At 41.9% G+C, this 20,738-nt stretch overlaps 1 protein-coding gene across 1 annotated transcript in view; it reads right to left on the reverse strand.

Moving 5' to 3' along the window:
• FRAS1 (Fraser extracellular matrix complex subunit 1) overlaps positions 1-20,738 on the reverse strand; it is a 429,797-nt gene that overhangs the window by 157,576 nt on the left and 251,483 nt on the right. The window contains exons 21-23 of the mRNA XM_019466685.2: positions 9,955-10,107; positions 9,525-9,671; positions 4,063-4,209 (exon numbers count right to left, since the gene is read on the reverse strand). Of these exons, the coding sequence (XP_019322230.2) occupies positions 4,063-4,209; positions 9,525-9,671; positions 9,955-10,107 (447 nt within the window). The remainder of the gene's footprint in view (positions 1-4,062; positions 4,210-9,524; positions 9,672-9,954; positions 10,108-20,738) is intronic.

A 20,738-nucleotide genomic window follows, 5' to 3' on the forward strand; every position in this document is an offset into this window, starting at 1 on the left:
GTTCCAACCTTGGAATTGCACCCATGGGATCCAGAATGATTGTTACAAATACAGATTATCAGGCCCAACATCAGAACTATTCAGTTAGTCTCAAGAACTGAGGCAAAAGAAAACATGTTGGGGCCACTATTGTTTTTGTTCTTATGATTATTATAGTTGTTGTTATAGTTGCTGTGGGTTTTTTAAATGTTTATTTATTATTTTTGAGAGAGAGAGAGAGAACGAGCAGGGGAGGGGCAGAGAGAGAGGGAGACACAGAATCTGAAGCAGGCTCCAGGCTCAGCGCTGTCAGCACAGAGCCCAATGAGGGGCTTGAACTCACGAACTGTGAGGTCATGACTTGAGCCAAAGTTGGATGCTTAACTGACTGAGCCACCCAAGTGCCCCATAGTTGTTGTGGTTTTTAAAGGCCCAGGCAACTCTGATGCAGCTAGAAAACTCATGCCTGAGAGCCAAAGTTCTAGCTGGCAAACTAAGTCCTTCATGCATGGACGATGGGACAAGATAGGTTAAGTACTTGGGTTTTGAAGACACACAAGTCTCCACTTAAGCCATGGCTTAGATACTGTTCATCCACATGTCTTACACATCTTCCTTAATTTATTTGAGCCTTAGTTTCCCTATCTGTAAGACAGAGGCAAGAATAGTACCTATTTCATAAGGCTATTGCACAGAGTAAATGAAAGAATGAATGCAAAGGAGTTAGCACAGTGCCTGGCACAGAGTAACAGCTTAATAAATGTTTGCTGCTGAACTGTTTCTCTTGGAGAGCATTTTCCACTCAGGACATCCTCACTCCACCACCCCTCCCAGCTGAGAACTGAGGAAACTTCTCATTAGTCACCTTTCTCTCTTTCTTGATGCAACATTTCTAAGGCCCAAAGAAGCAGGTAAATGTGTAAGACAGTGCACGTGCTTCCAAGATTTCTAAAGTTAATCCCGCTCATTTATTTGGCTGAATCAGTCCTGAGGGAAAATGACTAAAGCAGAGCCTTGAAAACTGCCAGCAAAGTTATGAAATCATTTACAACATGGAGGATTCGTGATAATCTTGTTTTTCACCACGTACTGACAACCACTGTTTAGAAGGGAAAAACCAGAAAAGCTTCTGTGGTCTTGAGCACCAGAGACCACCTAAGTTGACTACAAAGAGAATTCCTTGGAATAGAGAGTGTGCAATTTTGCAAAGCTTTAAAACATACCAGCATATGTGATAGATGTTTGGCCTCTCTACCTGAGCCCCAGCTAAGAGATGGGAGACATGTAGAATGGACGAATGGAGAAGGGAAATGGAATAGAAGGAAAATCCAGCCATTACCTCTGTTCTTCTCCTTGCTGACCACTGCCATTCAAAGAGCAAAAGCCCCAAGAATTCCAACTACTGACAGAATAGGAAAAGGGTACTTGGTTTTTGAAACTGCCCCCTTATAAACTCCTCGAGCACAGGACTATGCCTTTACTCATTTCAGTCTGTTAGACAGAGATGAACAAATAAGATACAACCCCTGTCTTCATTAAGCATAGAGTCTAGCAATCTAGAGTTGTAAATGCAAGTGGCTCCAGGTCCCAGGAAGGTCATGTAAATCTATGAACCAGGCCTGGTGTGACAGGATAGGGAGGGTTGGAGACTGTGGTGACCTGAAGATGCAACAGGACAAGACCTACTCATCTGCGACCAACTGCTGCATTATGGAAACGCACACCCAGGGTGGCCAGATCATCTGGCTTTTCCAAAGAGACAGGAAATCTCAATCTTTGTATGTGATTCTTCTACATGCTAAAACGCATTAATGAGGGGCACCTGGGTGGCTCAGTCAGTTCAGCAACCGACTCTTGATTTCGGTTCAGGTCATGATCTCACAGGTTGTGGGACTGAGCCTCATGTTGGGCTCTGCACTGGGTGTGGAACCTGCTTGGGATTCTCAGTCTCTCTTTGCCCCTCCCCCACTCGTGCTCTCTAAAATAAAAAATTAAAAATTACATAAAATATAAAATGCATTAGTTAAAAAATTTAAAACACTAGAACATTAGGTGGACCAAAAATAACCCTGTCTTAGACCAACTACAACCTGAGGGTTTCCAGTGTGCCACCTTTGGTCTAATTACCAAAACCCTGCACAATAGTTGGCACACAGTAGGAGCTCAAAAATATTTTCTTGCACCTAGATGCTCAGCCGGTTAAGGTTCCAACTATGGCTCAGGTCATGATCTCATCGTTCATGAGTTTGAGCCCTGTGTCAGGCTCTGTGCGGACAGCTCAGAGCCTAGAGCCTGCTTCGGATTCTGTGTCTTCCTCACTCTCTGCCTCCCCCCGCTCTCTCTCTCTCTCTCTCTCTCAAAAATAAATAAACATTAGGGCCACCTGGGTGGCTCAGTCTGTTAACGTCTGACTTCAGCTCAGGTCAGGATCTTGCAGTTCATGAGTTTGAGCCCCACATCAGGCTCTATGCTGACAGTTCAGAGCCTAGAGTCTGCTTCAGATTCTGTGTCTCCTGGATGGAGAACCATCTATCATGCTAATGGCCACCAAAAGAAAACTGGAGTGGCCATACTTATATCAGACAACCTAGATTTTAAAATAAAGACTGTAACAAGAGATGAAGAAGGACATTATATCATAATTAAGGGTTCTATCCACCAAGAAGACCTAACAATTGTAAACATCTATGCTCCCAACATGAAAGCGCCCAAATATATAAATGAATTAATCACATACAGAAACTCATTGATAATAATACCATAATAGTAGGGGACTTCAACACCCTACTTACAGCAATTGGCAGATCATCTAAACAGAAAATCAACAAGGAAACCAATGGCTTTGAATGACACGCTGGACCAGATGGACTTAACAGATATATTCAGAACATTTGATCCTTAAGCAGCAGAATACACATTCTTCTTGAGTGCACATGGAATATTCTCCTAGATCACATACTGGGACACAAAACAGCCCTCAACAAGTACAAAAAGGTCGAGATCATACCATGCATATTTTTAGATCACAATGCTATGAAACTCGAAATCAACTACAAGAAAAAAATTGGAAAAACAACAAATACTTGGAGACTAACGAACATCCTACTACAGATTCTGTGTGTGTGTCTCTCTGCCCCTCCCCTGCTCAGGCTCTGTCTCTCTCTCTCTTTCAAAAACAAATAAACAGGGGCTGGGGCGCCTGGGTGGCTCAGTCGGTTAAGCGTCGGAATTCAGCTCAGGTCACGATATCACAGTCCGTGAGTTTGAGCCCCGCGTCGGGCTCTGGGCTGATGGCTCAGAGCCTGGAGCCTGCTTCCAATTCTGTGTCTCCCTCTCTCTCTGCCCCTCCCCCGTTCATGCTCTGTCTCTCTCTGTCTCAAAAATAAATTAAAAAAAATTTTAAAAAAATAAAATAAAAAAAAAAAATAAACAGGGGCGCCTGGGTTGCTCAGCCAGTTAAGCGTCCGACCTCGGCTCAGGTCATAATCTCATGGTTTGTGAGTTCGAGCCCCATGTCAGGCTCTGTGCTGACAGCTTGAAGCCTGGAGCCTGCTTTGGATTCTGTGTCTTCCTCACTCTCTGCCCTTCCCCCACTCATGCTCTGTCTCTCTCTGTCTCTCAAAAATAAATAAATGTTAAAAAAAATTTAAAAAATAAACAAACATTAAAAAATATTTTCTTGATTAATAAATTACATACAGGGGTGACTAGGTGGTGTAGTCAGTTAAGCGGCCAACTCTTAATCTCAGGTCATGATCTCATGGTTTGTGAGTTCGAGCCCCACATCTGGCTCTGCACTGATGGTGCAGAACCTGCTTGGGATTGTCTCTCTCCCCCTTGCTCTCTGCCCCTTCCCTGATCATGCTCTCTGTCTCAAAATAAATAAACTTTAAAAAACAAAAAATAAATTACATACAAAGAAAAAATTACATACATACATTCATAATACATGATGACTTCTTGCTATCACCAGAGAAAGTCTAAACATATGACAGTATTTTCCCAGTGTGGGGGAGCAGACATTTACAGTAAAGGGAGCTCACTGAGTAAAAGAATCACTGCATAGTTCAGGAAGAGCTTTACCTTTGCACATCTTGGTGGAGAAGTCAAGATAGTACTGTGGGGCACAGCTCTCATACTGACATTCCCCAAAGAGCAGGACCTTGTTTGGATCTCGGCAGGAGGTACAGCCAGCCTGTGAATCACAGCTTCTACAATGTGTGCTGCATGCTGAGCAGATAGGGAAAGAAAATGACCAGATCATTACAATTGCAAATACTGAAGCACTGATCAAACCTAGACAGATGTTACAAAGGAGCAAAGCACTGCTCCAACCTGTTCTTTAATTATGGCTCATAACCCTCCCCTGTGATCAACAGAAAAGAAAATGTTCTTATTTTCCAGAGAAGATAAATTATAAACCCAGAGAAGATAAATTATAAACCCAAGAATTGAAATCCCACATCCAACTTGCACTGTGATGTAGCCACAGAACTTACATTTACTCCAGGATCTCTGGAATAATAGTCGAGAGGTGTTTAAATCTTACTTCTTAAGGAATCAAGCCCCCTGTAGTTCATGATGTGGACTCAGATTTTTGAATGATGCCAAGATAAAAATTAGGTATCAACTTTATTGGGAAGCTCAGGAAATCCCATATTTTAAGTCACAAAGGACTTCAAGGAGGCCTGGCTTACTGATTCACCCATTTGTAATTCTCAGCAGCTACTGAATTCAAGCATTCAGGGATGATCCCCAAATGTGGTCATGCTTCCATCTTCTCTAACTTAACAACTGGCATTTCTCCATCTCCTCAGTTGTCCATGCTATAAACCTTGGAGGCTATCTTGACACCCCCCCTTTCTCTCATTCCTAATCCACTCACTCATTGGATCCTATTTATTCAAAGTTTTCTATGTGATTCTCAGAACTTTTTGTTTTTCTCCATATCCCCATGTACCAATACATCTAAGCCATCACTATCTCCTACCAGACAACTGTCATAGCCTCCTAATCGGTTTCCCCTTACTAAGTTTGACCCCCTTGCATTCTATTGTCCATGTCCCCATAAGAGTGATTTTTTTTTTTAAATCTATACTGCTCAGGTTTCAGAGGACACTTTCATCTATAAACTCATATGATTCTTCAAACCTGGAAAGTTTCCAGCCATCATTTCTGCAAATATTGCTTCTCCATTATTGCCTCCATTCTTTCTACCTAGATATCTTAATACACACACTTGAATCCTCTCAATATAATCTCTAAGTCTCTTGTCTTTAACCCTTACGCATTCTTCAGTGACTTCTTCAAGAAGGCCTTCCTTGACTCTCTAATCTAAAGCAAGTCTCCCTGTCACTGCTCTTATAGCACCCCAGACATTTCATTCATGCCATACATAATAATTTTCATTTAAGTGATTATTTATCGTCTGCATCCTTTAAGCTATAAGCTTCATGAGAGCAAAGACCAGGTTTGTTTTTTTCCTTCCAATAGTGCCCAGTACCTAGCCGGTCATCCCTCATATTGTGGGTGTTCGATAAACATATGCACATAAATGAAAGAAGCCAGATATTGTTAATTATATATATTCAAACATTAGTATCTCAGCCTCATTCTGAAATTTTCTCTAAGTACCTGTCAGAGGAAAAATCTAGAGAATGATCATGTGAGTTTTAGATCTAGAGAATATCAAAGTGTGCGGCACAGTGCAGGAAGATTACCTCCTGGTAAAAATAAAAAGGAAGTCCTCTCGTTTCACATATGAGAAATGTCATTGATGTAAAATATTCATTAGAATATGTAGATTGGTAATTAAAGGTCCTAGAAAAATTCTAGACTGGATTTTCAAACAGATGGTTTGAGAATAGTTAGAAATAAATATTTTAATTTTTGGAAACTTATATGAAATTAAACTGCCATTTCTTTTTTTTTTTAATTTGGGTAGAATTTTTACACATGATGTATCTTAATTTTGGCAAACGGTTTGACAAAAATCTCAATGATAAGCCTGTGAATACAAAAATTAAGGGAGGACTAGTAGTTTTAGGTGGATTTGAAGACGGTTGAAATACATACTCAAAAAGTTATCAGTAAATCTTTGCAATTAGTAAAATGTCTTTAATAGAATATTATGATGAAGTCTTAATTTTTTACTCGATCAATATTTTTATTAATAACTTCAATAAAAACAAAGAAATGCTAATGATATTTAAATATGCCACATACGCCTAATAGTCACATTTTGCCAGAACAATTCAAACTCAGTTTTAGCTAGTTAAAGCAATAAACTAAAAGGAATCAGATGAAATAAGCAAAACTGTAGGTCCTACATTTATTGCCTTTAACCAATTGCACAAATAAAGGAAACAGGAGGCCTGTTTAGACAGTAGTTCCTATAAAAAATTATCTAAGAATTTTAGTTGATTAAAAGCTTATTAAAGGTATGATATGGTGACTAAAGAAACCAACTCAATCTTAAACTGCAGAGCCTTGATATGACCTAAAGGTTAGCTGGACCCCTGGCTTGGCATAGAGCTGCAAAATGAAGCCCAAATGCCACTTTCCCAGCTTAGAGTTACAGGACAATGCCCTGTCCTGATAGCTGAGAGTGTCTTGTGATTTACTTCCTCAAGCGCTGATATATCTTCTTATTCTTGAATCCTTCTATGCAGGCCTTCATACTGGCTTCCAAAAGAAATGGATTTGTGTGTTTTGAAATGCTAGAAGACTATATGGAGATTTGGAGGGATGCAGCAATATCACACCGAGGATAAGGGAGCTTCCACCATGTCTAGCTGAACCTTTCTTCCTCTTTCACTGAACCCCTCATCTCTTACCAAGGCAACACACAAATGACCTTGTCCTACTCAGAGCAGTTCTGCACATACCAAAGCCCCTTGGGTTTTCAGCTTCCGTCTCCAAAAGAATGTGGGTAAGGAGCATTTTCTCCATCTTAGGATATTCAGACCACACATGGTATTAGTCATGTTGGTGTGGTCACATCTGGAGTCCCTGGTGCTGCTCTTTGAGGTCCGGGACCCCAGAAAGTGCCAAGAGGACAGTGAAGATGGTGGTAGGTGGACCAGTGAGGGAAGCAGAAATGTACTTTAACGATCACTCATCAAGGAGGAAGGGACCTCACAGCTCAGGAAGTCCACCCTCCTTGTTAAACAGGCTTGCTTTCTACCTCAGCTCTCAGAGAGGGTCATCCACTGCTGCTCCAATACTCTGTTGGCTCCAGTTTTGCCAGAGCAGCAAAGTGCAAGTGGGAAATGACAGTTAATTTCAAACTTTGGAAGGCAATAATGTGAATGGGGAAGGGGACTTATTCTGTACCGCTCCAGAGGGGAGCATTGGAGGGTCGATGAGAAAGAACAGTCGGACAATGAAACAACTATCACCCCCTGCAATGGACCTGGTGTCCTTCCTCATCGGTAGAAGTCTGTGAGGGGGAGTGACACAGAATCTCTGCAGGGGGTGCAAGGCTGCCTCTGGCCACCCTGGAGTTCTCCTCTTCACCTCTAAAGTGCTACAGTTTCAAGTACTGAGAGCCTCATTTATCATCTTTTTTTTAAAGTTCCTGCCTCAACTGATTATCCTTGAATATAGAGCTCAGTATATAATTTCTAAACATTTCTATAACCAAAATCCAGACAGTTCTCCAGCTCTTACTTTCTTCTATTAACGCCTCCCCTTAATACCGGTTATATTTCCTTAAAAGCCCTTCACTGCACAATTTCTAAAATTGTCAGGCCTATAATTGTCTACAACGATGAGCATTAGACGGGAACACTGTTGATTTTTTTTTACATGCTAGAAACTCAAATATCCCAACTTAAGGGCATGCTTCATTCAATCTTTGAAAGAATGAACCTTAAGCTTTAGCAAAGGACTAAAGCTGGGAGGTTCTTGATTTAACTGAAATAGTCTATGAAATCCTATTTACATGGTAGCACAGAAAATGTATTTGTGCGGAAATCACCTTGCACCAAGGAAAAAGCTTCTCAGAAAGAAACATTTTGATGCAATGGTCTTTTTTCTTTTTTTTTTTTTGTCATCCAAAGATTCTATTTTTTTCTTTTGAACTTTTATTTCTGTGATTCCACTGCTGTGAAGAGCCTCATCAATCTCAGTCACCATTTCTCCACCAACAGTCTCTTGCTCTTGAACAGAACATGCAAGTATTTCATTCGTGTCTCTTGTGTTAGAGAATCTGTAGATACTGGTAGATAGTTGATATATACTGAGCAAACTTTTTGTTATAAAAGCAAAGAAATTTTTCATGAGTCTGAAAAGGGTATTTATCTCTGGTACCTCAACAGATGATGCAAAATGGTGAGTCCCACATAAATTCATTTCAAATGCAAATCCTTGCAAGCATCTCAGTAAACTAATAGTAGTAACTATCTTTCTGTCTATAAAATATAAATATCTTAAACTGCTTGATTTGCCTCTCATTCTGGAGGAGGAGGAGGAGGAGGAGGAGGAGGATGACGACAACAATGACAACAATAGCTAATCTATACTGAAAGCTTGTTCCCTGCTAAGGTCCATGCCAAGTGCAAGGTGCCATTAGATGTAGGTACCATTATAATCCCCCTTTGACAGAAAAAGAAACTGAGGCCTAGAAGTTAATTCACCTGCTCAAGGGCACAAAGCTAGTAAGTGGTAGGTAGGCCTTGAACTTTAGTCACATGACTCCAGAGCCCACCTTCCTAACCACCAGTCTATAATTCCCTCAATATGGTACTTCTAGGACATAAAATTGAAATACCAACTCTGTATTTGTTGGCTGTCATTTTCAAAAGGTAAAAGTATAACAAAAATTTTTTTGCAAATGACACTTTAGTGATTGAAATAAAGTAAGCTGCCTCAGCATATCACAAAAAATGTTCCTTCATCTGTGAAGGATTTCCTGATTTCTTTTCTACTCCAATTTGCCCTTTCCCTCATTTATCCTAACTCTTTGTTTGTGCCTGACACAAGTAATTAATCATATTTTGACTTACTTGAGAAATAAGACATCTATACAAGTAACTCTCATGCGAGACAAAATAACTACTGTTTGAGCAGAAACCAAATGCTTTGTGGCATGTCAAGCCTTGTGCATTGTCAATATTCAACAAATATATACAGAAAACAAATTAAATCCAGACAAGTGCTTAGGTCACTGGTCACTGATTGTGTACCAGAGCGAGTTCCACTCTCTGCTCAGGATCTTAGAATTGAATTGCCGAGAGAAACCACAAGGATAAAATAGACCAATACTATTTTAAAAATGAGGTAACTAGAGAACAGAGAAGCTAAATGAGTGGCCTCAGATCACACAGCTGGTCCTCGCAGAGGAGATCCCTAGCCCAGAACCTCCCGGTTAGGCCAATGTCTGAATTATAGCCTGCTAATGGCATCCATACACCTTTGTAGATTAACTGTCTTTTTAAAAAGTAAAGGCTATCAAGTGGGAATATGGACACCAGAACTTAATATTTCCTGCAGTGACTCCAGAAGAGCAGGAAAGGAGAGAAATTTCATTTTTAAAAACCTACGCCGACAAGCACGGCCATCATCGAGATAGTGCCCGGGGAAGCAGGCGGTGCTGCAGGTCCCAAGGTGGGACAGCACGAGGTTGGCGTCACATGAGGTGCAGGAGAAGGGTCCTGCGCCCTGGCAGGTTCTGCAGGAGGAGTGACATTCTGCAGAGAAAAAAAGAGACACAAAGAGAATCTATGAAGTCAAACTCCTTTCCAAAGCAGCAGCCTGAGAGGCGTTAGTAAAAGCCCCAACTGAGAATGTTAGCATGTTAGCTGGTCTGGTTTACTGTCTCACAGCATGCTTCCCGCCTTCTCTCTCTCTCTCTCTCTCTCTCTCTCTCTCTCTCTCTCTCTCTCTCTCTTTCTCGGTTCAAATCTTCTCCACTACTGCCCCAAAGAGAAACTCGTGAGGCACCACCAGCTCCTGTATCCAGCACTTACTCACTTTTACAAGCTCTTCTCTCTGAGTAGAATCCAGAAGGGCAATCAGGAACACAGTGGTCCCCCAGCAGCAGATACCGGGCATTCTGGCAGCTCAGGCAGATGCTCCCGGTGTTGTGGAGGTCGGCTGCACAGTGCTGGCACAGAGGATGGCAGTCTGGAGAGGGCAGGGGAGCACACAGAAGGCATGGACAGCATGAGCACGAGGTCTCATTACCACACCCAAGGGCAGAAGGGATCGCAATTACCCCCGCTGCAGCACGGAAAGCAGGAAAAGAGCTCGAAGGCAGCATACATCAGGAAAGTAGACGCTTGGGACCTGTACAAATTGTGTGTTTGAGGTTTTTAGCAAATGGCCAGGCCCAGCACAGCTATTCACTTGTCATCCCTTTTCAACTCAACGACCTTCAAGTACTGGGGCGGCATATGATAGATCCTTGCTAGGAGTACAGAGAGAACTGTCAGACTAACAGGAATAGTACCATCAATATCATCAACATTTCCCCCAAGGGTGCTGAGAACTCTGCCCAGCGTGCTCCGCCCCCCCACCCCCGCCCCTTCACAGTGCTCCTGAGCTGGGCACAGCTCCCTCCACAAGCTGCCTTCTCAGGAATTGGCCTCCCAGAGTCTGTATACCTGTCTCAGGTGTTGATATGGAGGGGCTGGGGTTAGTAGAAAACTGGGTTGAGTTGGTGGAAAACTTGATCTTCAAATAGAGGAAAAGTTACAAGGAAGAGCTGCGAGTTGAAAAGTTATTTTCATGACCCGATACATAATTCACAGAAGCCCTGCTGTACGAGTTGTGATTAAGGCTCTAAGACAAAGCATCTGGCATGGCCAGCACGGTCTCTCTTCTCGCCTATAAAATAGTCATCCTTTAATTAAAGAATCTGGTTGCGTTCAGCTCCCGTTATTGGTGAACACGTCCTCTGCCTCATTTTAGGTGGAATCACCCTTCAAGTTCTGTTTGCCATCCTCCGTCCCAAAGGTGGAAGAAAATCCACAAATCCTGAATTACCCACCAAAGTGAAAGAAGAGTAAAGGCCTAGGAAATGGAAGGTTAGACTTCTAACCACAGGCTTTTCCATCTATCCCTGAAGGATTCAAAGCACTGTCTGCACTTGCTAAGGCACTACTCAGGGACCTGATGTCTTGTTCAGCTCAGGGTCTTGTCGATAGAGATTGTGATCTCAAGCAATGTTTAGATTAAAAAATCCTTGTCAATGATGGGTTGCCTGAGTGCTCAGTCAGTTGAGCGTCCAACTCTTGATTTCTACTCAGGTCATAATCTCCTGGTTTGTGAGATCGAGCCCCATGTCGGTCTCTGCCCTGACAGCATGAAGCCTCCTTGGGATTATCTCTCTCTCTCCCTCTCTCTCTCTCTCTCTCTCTCCCTCTCTCTGTCTCTGCCCTTCCCCCACACACGAGCACACAACTCTCTCTCTCTCTCTCTAAATAAATAAACATAAAAAAAATCACTGTCAATCACTGCAGATAACCTGCCCCCTGAAATCTGTTTAAACAGGTCTTTTTCTCTATACCTTCAGTGATACTTAATTGCTGACCAGGTGAGATGGGTTCCCCGCAGGAGAAATAGATCTCAGCCCCACACCTGCACCCACTCATTGCCACAAGAAGCCATTTGGGGACCTGCACAGCCACTCCAGAAGTTGAGCTCAAAGCGTCCTCCCCAAAATGCTGACTCTTCTGGGCATGTAAACTAACAGCCCCTGACCCTTTTCTGAACTTTGGGAGTTTCAAATTACAGGCAGCCTTTTCCCCTTATTAAGAACAATTTTCAATCCCTAAAAGCCAAATTAATCCTCATTATAGACCTTTGGTAAATTATAAAGGAAGCAATGACTGTACTGAGAGAAATACGAGGCTACTTCCCCCTGATTCAGTGTATGGTTTCCATACAATGTTCTCTTTCTCTTGTGCCCTCCTCACAGTGCCAGGAGCAAAAGGGGGGATTCAAAAAGCTTCAAAAGTTACTGGAACAAATGGAGGTGACCGTGTTTGACAACGACCTGAACGAGCAGGTGCCCTTGCTAGGGTTGGAAACCGGAGAAACCCGAGCAACATTACTAATTCAAGGCTCTATTATTTGAAAAGTCACGGCCTTTTCCTCTTTCAAGCCAGCACTTACCGAGAGTTCTGGGCTCAGGCATGCATCAACAAGATCTGCAGGTGTTCAGTGGTCTAAAAACTAGTTGCATCTAACTGAGGCTTTCTCTGGTGTGCAATTAAAGGAATGAAAAAGAATAATCACCAAGGACGCTTTGAAGAGAAAGTAAGAAGATCTCTGGAGTACTTTGTGGGTACAATAAATAAATATTTATGAATTTGTCTGATCTTGGGGATCTCTAGAAGCTCTTGAAATGAGTGTAATGTGCATTAATTACTTCTCAAGAAAGCTACAGCTAGACTGTGGATGCTCCTTCCCACTCTCACAGCAGCTGCTTGTAAACCCTTGCTCCTGGCTCCAGGCACCACCCCAACCCTGCCCACCTCCTCCCACCTCCTCCCAGATTCTCTTACCTTCTACTTCATTCAGCCCATCAAGCAGGAGCACCTTCGAGTCCTTCCTGTCAGCCTCAAAACATCTTTCTTTACCCATTTTTATTTCATTTCTTGTCTTCTCAGAGGATAAAATGGCTAATTCCTCCACCCACATCCTTGATCCAATTTTCAACATTAGAACATTATTTCAGCATTATTGCATCTTTTATCCCACCTCTCTTCACTCTCCTTGACCTCAACCTCTGAACAGCCTCTGCATCACCTACCCCTCCAAAGTTTTTCTCCACAACCATGCTGCCGTTTCTTGCCTTCCCTTCCCCACCCAACTTCCCTGCCTCCCTAACTCCTCAGCTCCCCAGGATCTGCTTCAGCCTTCACGAAAGTGCTGTGGTATTGCCTTGAAAATGTCTCTCACCCCCTCTTATGACCAAATCTAACAGCTTCCTTTAATTTCTAACCCACCGGAGATCTCTGTAACACAGGACACTCCCGGCCACCCTTCTCTTTGACCCCTGTTCTGCTTTCATATGCTTTATCCTGGTGCTCTTCATGGCCAGGTCCTTGTTCTCTGCCTCTGACTGCCTGATAAATGTAGGGATTCCTCACCACACTCAACTTCTGCCATCCCCTAATCAAGTCTCACTCTCTGAAGGTCCTAAACTACACATGGCTGTTTGCATCATATTTTGGTATACAGCTACTAGAAGCCAGTGGAAAGGGCTCAAGAGTCTGAGACTCCAAAATCACTCAAGGCCTCTGCCTCTGTTCATAGCTCCATGTTAAGCCTCAAGAAAGCATCAGATCAATTGCCAGACATATCACATTGCATTCTGGAGTGAGTACCCAGAGGCAAAGAGAAATCAATAAATGACACCTGAAAATATAAAACAATCAAATGCAGGTTGCCCAAAGCATTGCATTAATGCAAGGAAGTTTAAAGTTTTCCTTACACATGAGAAAGTATCCCAATCTGAAAGTTGGACTCCCTCTTTTTGTTTACAACCTGTATGCATCCCTTATTCATTCATCCATGGTTTAAAAAGTCATTCTGAACACCCAATCCTATGAATAGATTCATTCCAAAACGACAAACTAAGTGATCCCATGTTAATATATTCATGCAAACCTCCCATCCCGACTCTCTCACTTACAAGCCCTATCAGAAGGCCACTTAAATATGCTCTGAAATCCTGCTCTAAAGTCAATCCAATCTGGCTTTTATTAAACCAACCAGAAAAGAAAAATAAACTCCTAAAACCTGGGAAATACTTCTGTCTTGAAAGGCTTGAAGTCAAAATCTCTTTATAGGAGAGACTTCTTTGGGAGAGCTCAAAATGAGTAATGATGTGCAGGGAAAGAAGCCAGAAACCAGGGCAAAAAGGGCGTGAGAATTAATACCTGTGTTTTGATTTACAATCCGAAAAGTATAGTTCCTGAGAACAGACCACAGAACTCGGGCATGATAGGCTACAAGTGGCCAGTCCCACTGGGTACCACCTGTAAGCAAGCTTCAGGCTCAGGCCTGGGAGCCACTGAGATCTTCTGCCCAGAAGAGGGCTGAATGTGGTTCAGACAAGAAGCTTGAGGTTTTATTTTTTGAATACAAAGTGAGCCATGGCAGAAAATATGAAAAACACTTTTACTAAATATAAGTAAACAAAAACCACCCTAAGTAGCCCTCTCAGAGTAAATAACTACTAACATTGACATTTTTATCTTAGTTCTTTTTCTGTATTAATTTTACATACATATCTCTTTACATAGATGAGATTATATTAAATGTTGTCATTTAATATCTTTTTTTAACTCAATACCATCAGCATTTCTACATATCATTAGGAACTCTTTATAAACATCATTTTAGGGACTGCATAATATCCCAGTTTTAAATAAATAAACAGGAAATTTACCATTTTTCTTATATAGTTGATCCTTGAAAAACCAAGGGTTAGGGGTGCTGACCTCTGCACAGTCAAAAATCTGTGTACAACTTTCAACTCCCCAAAAACTTAACTACTAATAGCCTACTATTGACTGGAAGCCTTAAATAGGTGACTGTAATAAGTTAATCAATTAACAAATATTCTGCATGTTATATGCATTACATCCTGTATTTTTACAATAAAGTAACCTAGAGAAAAGAAAATGTTAAGAAATCATAAGAAATGGAGAGCCTGGGTGGCTCAGTAGGTTAAGCATCTGCCTGCAGCTCCGGTCACGATCTCATGGTTTGTGGGTTCAAGCCCCGCATCAGGCTCTCTATTGTCAGCACAGAGCCTGCTTCTGACCCTCTGTTCCCCTCTCTCTGCTTCTCCTCCACTCGTTCTCTCTCAAAAAGAAAAGAAAAGAAAAGAAAAGAAAAGAAAAGAAAAGAAAAGAAAAGAAAAAAAAAGAAAAGAAAGAAAATCATAAGAAAAAACACATTCACAGTACTGTACTGTATTTATACAACAACAAAAAATCCACATATAAGTGGACCCGCAGAGTTCAAACCTCTGTTGTTCAAGAGTCAACTGTACTTGAACATTTACTTCCAATTTGTCCACTTTCATGATGAAGGCCCAGATAAGACCTTTGTGCATTTTAGATTAGTTCCCCAAAGACGTTGTCAAGGATGCAATTCATATTATTATTACAGCTTATATTTATTGAGCTCTGAATATATATCGAGTACTATACTAATTATTATAAATGCATAATCTCATTTGCAAAAATAAAGTAGGTGGTATTATTATCCCCATTTTAAAGATGAGGAAATGGAGACTCAGAGGTTGATTTGCTCACACATGTCATCTTCACACTGACTCTAGAGCATGTACTTTTAACCACTACAGTCATGAAAAACATGTAAAATTCTTAATAGGTATTACAAATTCCATTCCAGAAAGTTTGTATCATATTACATTTCCAAGAGCCACTCATAAGACTGTTCCATCATAACTCTGCCTGCACTAAGGAACTGAAAAATAGTAAGGCAATCTTGTTTAATCTGGTTGGTGAAAACTGCTATTACATCATTGGTTTCATTTATATTTCTTTTATTATAAGTGAGTCTGAGCATTAAAAAATCTTTCAAACAATAAAAATGTTTAAATGCCTACTGTAGGCATGGAGCTTTCATTATGGTGGGGAAAAAAACAACCCTGGATATATAATTATAGTTGAGTGTGAAATATGTGTAATCAAACAATAATTTGATATATCAACCAATGAGTTCCTTTCTCATTCACTGCAAGTAACTATCCCCATTGAACCAGGAAGCATGGACCATCATGTACTCCCAGAGAAAGTTATCAGAATCAAATCTACAAAGATACCAAATTCCCAGAGTCCAGGGAACAGATTAAAGATGGAAGAAAAAAACAAAACTTTGAAGTGCATTGGAGCTAACAGACCCAGGCCCTCCACCACCAATACAACCCCTGCATTCTTTACTTCTGTACCCAAGCCCAGAAAAATGCTTCAATCCAGAGAGGAAGAAGGGGCAGAGGCAGAAAGACCATTCACTTTACCCTTGCCTTCCACTCCCACAGAATAGGTTGGAGGCAGCCAAGTGGAATATTCAAGAATCCAACAGTAAAGTGGACTTGGACTGTGTTTCTTGCCTTAAGGAGGGTTTTTCTCCAAATTGAGACCTGCGTCGGAGGGCAGTAGAGATGATGGCACCGTGGGATGAGCAATGATAGAGTGTATGGCAAACACTGAGAGGCAGGACTGCCAGAAGACTGTTACAAACATTTTGTAAAATGCTAACAGGCTAAGTACCAGGGTGCCATATAAATCTATAATAGGGGTCCTGATCCAGTCCAGGAGATGGGAAGGCCTCCTAGAGAAGGTGGAGCCATGAACCCCTAGTGAGGGTAAGCTGGACAGGATGAGAAACAGTCCCAAGAAGAGGAAAAACTTAGACCAAAACCCAGCAGCCCAACAGAACAGGATGCCTTCAAGGAACTGAGAAAAGTTCAATATGGCTAGATCTTGAAGAACATACAAAAGAACCACTTAGGACCTGGCTGTACCAGTTTTAGAATACCACATAAGTCATGGAAAGGAATATGTATTTTATTTCAAAGGCGATCAGGAATGGGTGTGTGCATGTGCGTGTGCATGTGCATGTGTGTGTGTGTGTGTGTGTGTGTGTATTCATTACCAGTCTATTTACAGAGTTCTCTGTGTTTTTTATTACAGATTTAAATGAGAAATTGTTATATGGAAGGTAACTAGTGTTGAGAGAAGACATGAGAACCATAGCAAAGAACCAACAATCTAAGAAAACTCAGGCATACAGCAGCTCTCAATATGAACCTTTCTGGGGGGAGGGACCAAGGTCCCTGCTGTTCTTTCACCTCCTCCCCTCCATTACATCTAGAAGACTTTCTCTGTTAATAACATTCCACTGTTGAACTGTTCTCATGAGGCTTGTGCTGGACTAGGCATAATAAGAATATAAAAAATACTATAACATAAGTACATGAAAGCTATCTTGACCAGGAATGAAGATCTTGGATTTCTTTTGAGAAGGAAGGCCAACGTGCCAGTGGTTTGTCTCTCAGGCATGCCCTGGGAAGACCTTTCTACAAAATGTCAGCTTCTAAAATACCTTTAAAAATTAAAACAAAGTAGAATTTGACCAAATCAGTAGTACCTAGTGGGTAGTCCCTACCTATTTGTTGAAAGAAAGAAAAAAAAAAAGATTATTGGAGTTAAAATACTAACAGGTTGTAGGGGATTTGGAGGCTCATGAAAAAGGCTCATCCTGGTTTTCAAAATCCACTTCAGGCCAAGAGGAAAAGGGCGCCACTTGGCTCTATGTGTGTGACAATTTACAACTGCCTTGTTGGTTGAATTTGAGATAATGAAAAGATAAATGTCCCCACAGCCAGCCAAATGTATTAATTATACACTGTAAACATAATCAAGAGGTGGTGTGAGCCCCATATCCAGGCACTGCAGCAGATGACCATGTGTCCCGGGAAACTACTCTGACACCCGTCACTTCATGTGTAGGAAAATCTATAGGCATATTTTCTAAGAATTAAGCTAATTTAGAGGCAACTCTTGCATTCTTCCTGGTAGGTGGTGACCATCTGACAAATCCTAACTCAGATCCTTGCTGGACCCACACTGTAGGAACATAACTACTGTCAGAAATTGTGTCCTCAAAATGGCAGCCGTATTCTCAGGCCAACAAACCAGAGTGAGTTCCCCTATAATCCTCCTCACCCCACCTTCCCTGCCCATTCCTCTCCCTGCAGGTGACATTTGGAACAATTTCACAGGATTCACTAGAGGAAGTTTATACTGTCACAGCTTAATTTGAACCAGGGCTGCAGTTACTATAATAGGGGAATGGAGTTTCCAACCCACCAATCTAGCAACCTCTGCAAGGATTAACGTCCCATCCTAAAAGCCCCATCTGTGAAGTAAGGCATTTGCATCTGACCTTGCTGTCTGTAATCAAAAAAGGAGGCTAACCTCAAATATGTCTAAATGGTGAGTGTGTATCCATTAATTGCTTAAAAGCAGCTCCTATTCCGGAGGCCGTCTCTCCAGGTCCTAGCAATGCTCCTCAGTAAGTAAATCTTTATTTGTCACGATTTCAATTACAGTGAAGAGTCTTTAAATATGACTCATTAAGGGTGACAAAGAAAGAAGAGAGACCCGGGATACATTTATGCGTAGCCTGTTTCAGATTACTGGTGTAGAATAAGCATGTGGTACAGGGCAGGGCAGATGAAATTCCAGCTGTTTGTATGTGTGCCTGCTTGCTACCGAACCCAGTGAATGAGCACTTTAAACAAACAAATTAATGAACACATTACAAGGGAGACTGGAAAGGGAGTATTAGCTCGGGCTGAAATAAATACATTTCTTCTTTTTAAGCAAGCGGAGGATTCCATTTGTTCCCTAAATATGCACAGCATGCAGACATGCTAAAAATTTTAATATACAAAAAAAATATTTTGACTCAGCAGCTGCAATATCCTCTAATATGTCACCCTGCAGCTGTAGGGAAATTACATGTGGTCATCACTGTGTGATGCTTTCTTCAAATCACAAAGGCTCTGCTTCGAGGATCAGTGAGGATTACCCACAATCATGATGGATGGAAGCACACGGCAGTGAAATGACTTATTTCACGTCTTTGGAGCGAAGTCAAAAAAGCTTGAAGATATTAAAGTAAATGCATACTGTCAAAGCAATGGCTTTGGATGTTGGTTTTATGGGGCAGTGACTCCTTAGCTGATAAATAATGACCTATAAAGACAAATTTAGACACACAGTGAGTTTTTAATAATGTCCTGTCAGTCGATTAGGTTCTTAATGCAACCACATTAAATGTGTTTGGAAGCGGTTAAAATAATCAGCACTTGTGGCTGTTCCTCATCATGTGAAACAGAAGTGATTTCTTGCCAGAACTTGGGGCCCTTAAAGTGCGTATAGAATTTGAATTCAGATGCCACCTTTAAAATTGACGAGGTACTACTTGTGAGATAGTACAGAAGAAATCCACAAAATAACATACAGATGGTGGAAGGGAAAAAAGCACCCTCTCTTTCCCCACAGATTGCTTTGTCCTAGCCCACCCGTGAGTGAGCTCTTACAAACCCTGTGTTCTTTTTGTAGCAGCGAGAGGCAGTGCCAGATGGACGGAGCACAGCTCTCTGCTCAGTTCTGGTGCCAGTTCTCGCTGCCAACAAGGGGTCATGAGAACCACTCCTCCGTGTATGACGATGCCTCCTACCTAGCCTTCCAAAAGCTCATGCTTTGCTCTTGGTTTACCTCCCCAACAAGAAAATGTTCACTTCAATGAACATTTATGGAATGTGAGCTGGGTGTGAGGCACTGTGGAAGTTACCTCAGGAGACAGAGCATTGAGTCAGATGCTGCATCTTCCCTTGAGATGCTCACGACAGGGTCTACTTTAGGAAAGCCACACCTGAAATGCAACATATATTTAAGGGGGACCAGAGAATATTTTATCCAAAGAGAATAGGAAGGACTTGAACTTGGTGAGATGCGGCAGTGATTGGAATGTGCAATAGGGCAGGGGGCAAGCAGGGTAACTCAACTGTTTTCGAATTACCCTGATTGAAAAATCAGTAGTGGGTGGACAGGAAATTCAGCAGATGGAAGAAATGGACCTGGTAGATTAAGGGAGATGAAGATGGGTAGTTTCCTTTGGAGGTTTTGAGTATGGTGCTCCTGTGCAGTAGTTGTCCAGGAGGTAGACATGTAAAACTGAGGGCCTGGAAATGGCCATCACGTGTGCACTAAACATGGGCTCCGAGGAGAAAACAAAAATGAGGACTGGATTGAGGCTGGGAGGGATGCTGCAGTCCCAGAGGAAAGGGGCTGGGGGACGAGGGGAGGGAGGGAAGGAGGGGGGGAAATGAGTAACAAGAAGAGGAAATAACTGCCTGGAAAGACCAGTTCACAAGGGTGATGCACAGACAGGCTCCAGGCCACAGATGGAGGAGCCAGGGTGAGGGGGACTCCTTTCTCGGAGAAAGTAAGGAAAAAGAAGTATCTAAAAGAAGATGCAGAGACACTTGAGGAGAAACGTGAGGGAGAGTTTTTGTTGTTGTTTTTATCAGATCATGTTATTCTTTTGAATGAGAAAGAAAGCAGAGATGTAAACCAATCTGAGTGAGATTGGAGTTGAGGGAAAGTGGGGACAGTGCGCAAGAAAAGGCCAGGGTGGGCAGGATGACAAAACACCAAAGGGAGCTCCAAATAGTACAGTTGCTGAGAAGCAGAGAAGGTCTTACTGGACAGAGGCTGGTGACATGTGCTCAGCTGTGTGCCCTCTGATGTGGCCCCCCTTCAATGCCCAGCTCTACTACTTCCTGGCTGTGAAACACTGACTAAATTGGCTAATGTCCCTAGTCTCAGTCTCCTGGGCTATAAAATGGAGATGCTACCAATCATAGGACTGACCTCGAAGGTTTGCAGTCAGGATTAAATGAGAGAATACACATGAGGAGCTGGCACGTAGTAAATGCTGAAAAATGTTGGCCACTATTTTTAAATTAAAAAAAATTTTTTTTAAGTTTATTTAGTTTTTAAAAGAGAGAGAGGGGGTGGGGGAAGGATAGAGAGAGAGGTAGACACAGAATCCAAAGCAGGCTCCAAGCTCTGAGCTGTCAGCACAGAGCCTGACATGGGGCTTGAACTCATGAGCTAAAGTCAGACGCTCAACCGATTGAGCCACCCAGGCACCCCACTTAAATTTTTTTTAATGTTTATTTTATTCTATTCTAT

This window comes from Panthera pardus, unplaced genomic scaffold (assembly GCF_024362965.1).
Source record: "Panthera pardus isolate Hobbes unplaced genomic scaffold, ASM2436296v1 HiC_scaffold_13, whole genome shotgun sequence".
Lineage (NCBI taxonomy): Eukaryota > Metazoa > Chordata > Mammalia > Carnivora > Felidae > Panthera > Panthera pardus.